Source organism: Pterocles gutturalis, unplaced genomic scaffold (genome assembly GCF_000699245.1).
Source record: "Pterocles gutturalis isolate BGI_N339 unplaced genomic scaffold, ASM69924v1 scaffold10856, whole genome shotgun sequence".
NCBI classification, from domain to species: domain Eukaryota; kingdom Metazoa; phylum Chordata; class Aves; order Pterocliformes; family Pteroclidae; genus Pterocles; species Pterocles gutturalis.
Window position 1 is genome coordinate 1 of NW_010100411.1, and position 4,419 is coordinate 4,419.

General features: G+C 41.9%; 1 protein-coding gene across 1 annotated transcript in view; it reads left to right on the forward strand.

The window, feature by feature from the left end:
• Nucleotides 1-3,167: 3,167 nt before the first annotated feature.
• Nucleotides 3,168-4,419, forward strand: part of LOC104466330 (solute carrier family 2, facilitated glucose transporter member 9-like) — a gene marked incomplete at both ends in the record, with an annotated part of 16,371 nt that continues 15,119 nt past the window's right edge. Inside the window, one exon of the mRNA XM_010079717.1 lies at nt 3,168-3,266. Within this exon, the coding sequence (XP_010078019.1) occupies nt 3,168-3,266 (99 nt within the window). The remainder of the gene's footprint in view (nt 3,267-4,419) is intronic.

Below are 4,419 nucleotides of genomic sequence, written 5' to 3' on the forward strand. Positions count from 1 at the left end.
AGCGGGGCAGGGCCGGTCTCCGAGCGCCAGGTGGCTGGGGTACTACTGGGTGCTTTCCTAAAACTGGGTCTTGTTAAGGGTATCGGGTAAGGTGCTTGAAAATCCAGGTTCCTAAGATCAATAGAAAGTCTTAGCGATATCCATTTAAAAGTATTCAAACTTCTGTATGTACACTTACAGTTGTGTTTTAATTTGAGAAGGGAATTATAACTAACTAAGCAAATACAGTTTTCTAGATTGTGTTTTAAAAACTGAAATGCAAACCGGAATGCATTTTTAAAAAGACAATTTAAGGCTCATAGTAGCTGACACAAATGCACTGAGCAACAGGAGTTGCGAAAAGCATCTTTCAGAGCACAGTGCCCTGGGATCTGTGATAAGACCAAAAATATGGACTTTCACAAGTAAGCAGTTCTCGGGTATCTGGAGGTCTCTTTGTGAACTGACGTGCAACTTTGCTCACTGAACACTCAACTGCTGTGGTAACAGTCACACCTACCTGCCCTTGTGCTGACGGCAGCAACGCATGAGCACAGGGCTGGCAGCGAGGCGAAGGAACACCTATGAGGGAGGTGTGGTCGCCTTCTTTCCTGGTCACTGTAAGACAGGTTGTTTTGTTGTTTTTTTTTTTTTCCCATTTCATTTTGTTAGTATTGCCACATGGCTAATATTTTTCTGAGCAATAGTTTGATTTTTTTTTTTTTTTGCATTCTTGCTTCATTGTGCTTTCGTCTTTTGTCTGGCATTGCTGAAGCCTGAGCAAATATTTAAAATAGTGTGTGAGGGTCATGGAGAAGTTGAAGTTCCTGTTCCAAGAACTGAAACTCTGAATCAAATAAGTCTGAGGTTTTCTGCAGCAGGCTCTATACTTGAAAAATTCTTGATATTGAAGTAGGCTTTAAACCCAGCTACTCATAATGCTTGAAAATAAAGTGGATGTGGGGTTCTCTAATTTGACAGCACTTCTGTGAGTTGTCCTGCATTATTTTCTACTTAGCCTCATGTGCGTGTAATTTGTCTGTGCTGAAAGTTTTAATCTTCCCCTGGAGTTTATGAAAAAACACTAGGCTATATGATCCGAATCATTTGGTTTGCAGGATTTGCTGGAGTTTATGAAAAAACACTAGGCTGTATGATCCGAATCATTTGGTTTGCAGGATTTTTCTGATGGGTCTAACATTGTTGGAGCAGAGCCCTTCAGCAATATTGCATCAAGATCACTGCATGGCACTTGTGAACTGAGCCAGTTGGGAGCAGTCTGGTAGACCTACAGGAATATTTTCCTCTATGTCATTAGTTCAGGGTAGTAGCAGTTCCTCCTAAGTGTAGGAACACTTGTGCATAGTAGAGAAATAACGGGCACCAAATACAAAGTGTTATCGCCAGAAGCTAAATAAAGCCTTGTGTCAAAATTTCTCCTTTTTGCTACCAAAGTAATGGTGCAGACCTCTATGTGTGTGTGTGGCAGGTTCATCTTAAGAAGCTGGCTAATTGTAAGAAATTGTGTTTGGCTTACGTAATAAACTGAATGGGATATATTTCTTACACAAGGCTTTTACCCCCCTGTACGCTTTCTCCTGACCTGAACAGGGTGGTTAATGAACTGTGTAATTTCTTAAGAAGTTCCCCCATCATGTGGAAGAAGTCACAAACACTCAACTGTCCCGCAGGGCAGGTTTTGAGCCCTTAGGAGTGGCAGCTGCAGAGCATGGCAGACCGCATGCACGCTGGGCTGTACGCTGTGGTCCCTGCCCTGGCACCCGAGTATCTCATCCCTTCCCCATTGATCATAGTGAGTCTGCAACAACAGTGTGGAATGTGAGCTCTGGCACACGCTAACAATCCTGCGTGGCCCTGCTGTGCCTGTGAGGCTGGTGGAGCTCGTTCCAGTCCATCGTCCCTGCTGCTGTGCCATGTGCTAGCTACCCAAATCTGGTTCATGCTCCAGATCTTTATTTTTCATATCAAATATACAGCTTTGTGCAGTTGACAGAGTTTAGTGACTCGTTCTCCTGTTGTGTCTGCTATAAGTGATATAACTGGAGCTGAGTTTATTGGGCCTGCTTAAGCAGGTCTTTCTCCTTTTGGAAGGATTGATGCTTCAGTGAGTGGTGAGGCTGGATGTAAAATGACGGTGAGCTGTGCCTGAAATTCTAGATTCTTAGCAGAGGTTTGGTTTTGTTTCTTTATTCAGAACACATTAAAAACCCATCCACTTTAACGTGCTCGGAAGTTGAGATAGGTGAATTGTCTTCCATGATCTACAAAACAATGTTCGCAATCAACCAGCCACCAAAACGCTAACTCTGACGTCTCTTGGGAATAGCAGTGGTCACTTCTGCCACTCTGTGTAATGTAGCAGGAGAAGTAGGTGGCAGAAAGTAGTACTGTGGAAGGTGGAAAGGACCCTGAAATGCCAAATCTCTTAAATCAACTGTCAGAAACTCCAGTACCTAGCAGTCCTACCTTTTATTCAATAGCTGATGTGGAAGAAGAAACTGTTAGCAGAGGTGGGCTAAAAACAGGGTGAGGAAGATGGAGAGAGAAGAGCTGAGAAGGGGGAGTGACGGGTGTTTCGCTGGGGAAAAAGGGCAAATGGCATCTCCACTGGACTGTGTATGTGTATATGTGTGTGGCAGCAAATTTCTGTTGGAAACTTGCATTTGGGTTACAAAACCTAGTTTGTAGATGTAATTTTATTTTTGAGGGTCACAGTTTCACTAATGCTTTTGCTCCTGGGAGTGGGGCACACCATATCCCAGGCTTTCACCTAAGTCAGGTCTGCCCACAGACCTGTTGCATCAGATATACACTACTCCATGCTTTGTTGTGTTGAGGGTATGTTGCCAACAGTTTCTTTTGCTGAGAGCATGCTTCTCCAGCATTGTACTTTTTGGTGTGGGGGCTGATGGGGTGCTTGCAGCAAAAACCCGGTTGAAAGAGGTTCAGATGTTCGCTTATGCCTCGGTAAATGTTAACTGAGATTCTGTCATTTCAAATTTACTGTGCTTTGGATTGCAGCAAGTGGAAGTGTTTCAGGCCACTATTCTGCAGCAAGGAGATCTGCCTGCAGGAGCTATGCAAGATAGCATAAGGAGTGTTTAAAACCTGATATACATTAATTTAAAGTATACTAACAATGGCTGCATTTTTTCTTTGTTTTTCAGAATTGGTCTGGGAGTCTAATTGTAGCTTCTTTAACTGGTGCTTTTGGATCATCTTTTCTTTATGGTTATAATCTCTCGAATGTGAATGCTCCTGCAGTGGTAAGTGACTGACAAAACTGGAACTGAGTATCAGTAGAGGGCAGCCTTGCCCAGCTAGTGTGCGCCTCTCAGCATCCTGCTTTTGTAATCCTCCTAATATAATAGAAGAGGTTAAATCTTGTAAAGTAACTTTGCTTTGCCTGAAAGCTTCTTTCTGCTCTCCATGAGGTTTTCACATAAATTCAGTAGCTATCAGGAAACTGAACACTGCTGTTGAGGTGAGTGGGTGCACATGGTTTGCTTCTCATTGTCCCCAAGCCCAGACAAATACTAAATCTCCTTGCACACTTTTGTGTGATAAGGTATTTTTAATAGTTTATCTTTCTGACCAGTGAGTATTTGGTAGCTCTATGAACATGTCGTTCTGTTCTGGAGGGGTTGCACAACATTTAATTCCTACAGTACCAATACTATAAATAATGCCTCTGGCTTCCTCTTAAATAATGGGTCTCTTCTTCTGCATTTCATGGTGATGCCTTGTTTGGTTCTGAATTTGAAACCACCATGTTGACCATCTCTTGGCTGCGACATATGGAATAGATTTGATGAATAGAGTACTGTGAAATCAGTGTACAGTATTTTGGGGGATTTCATTAAAAATATCAGTTATCACAAATGGAAATCTGAACATTTTGTTTTCACACTGGCTGTCTAGAGATCCTCTTAATTCAGTCAAGCACAGCAGTAAGGAATTCAGTGGAGCTGTAAGCAACAGTATTTTGAAAAAGCAGCTAGTAAATTTTGGGAACTGTGTAAATTCCATTTCAAAATAGTTCCTTTCCAAAGCTAAGCTCATTCTTTTTTGGAAGTCTTTTATTAAAATGTGTGGCTAGGTTTCCACTAAAACAGGTTGGTCTCATTAAAGATGAGTGTGATATTTATGCAAATACTGGAATAATTTTTTAAAAAATTTATGTTTTACACATGTATGTCCTAAAGGACTAGGAAGAGGCTCACCATGTAGGAAGTTGTAATTGCCCCCTTCATAACTTCTGGGAATTTTCTTGAAGTTCCTGGTACTCTTTGTACCAATAACACAGGGATAGACAGATTGGATGTTTATTCTAGCATGACATGTCTAGGCATCACTTCACCTTGTAGTCATCAGAAGATAAATGTGGCTTGGAAGAAAATCGCAGGAAGCCTGAATTCT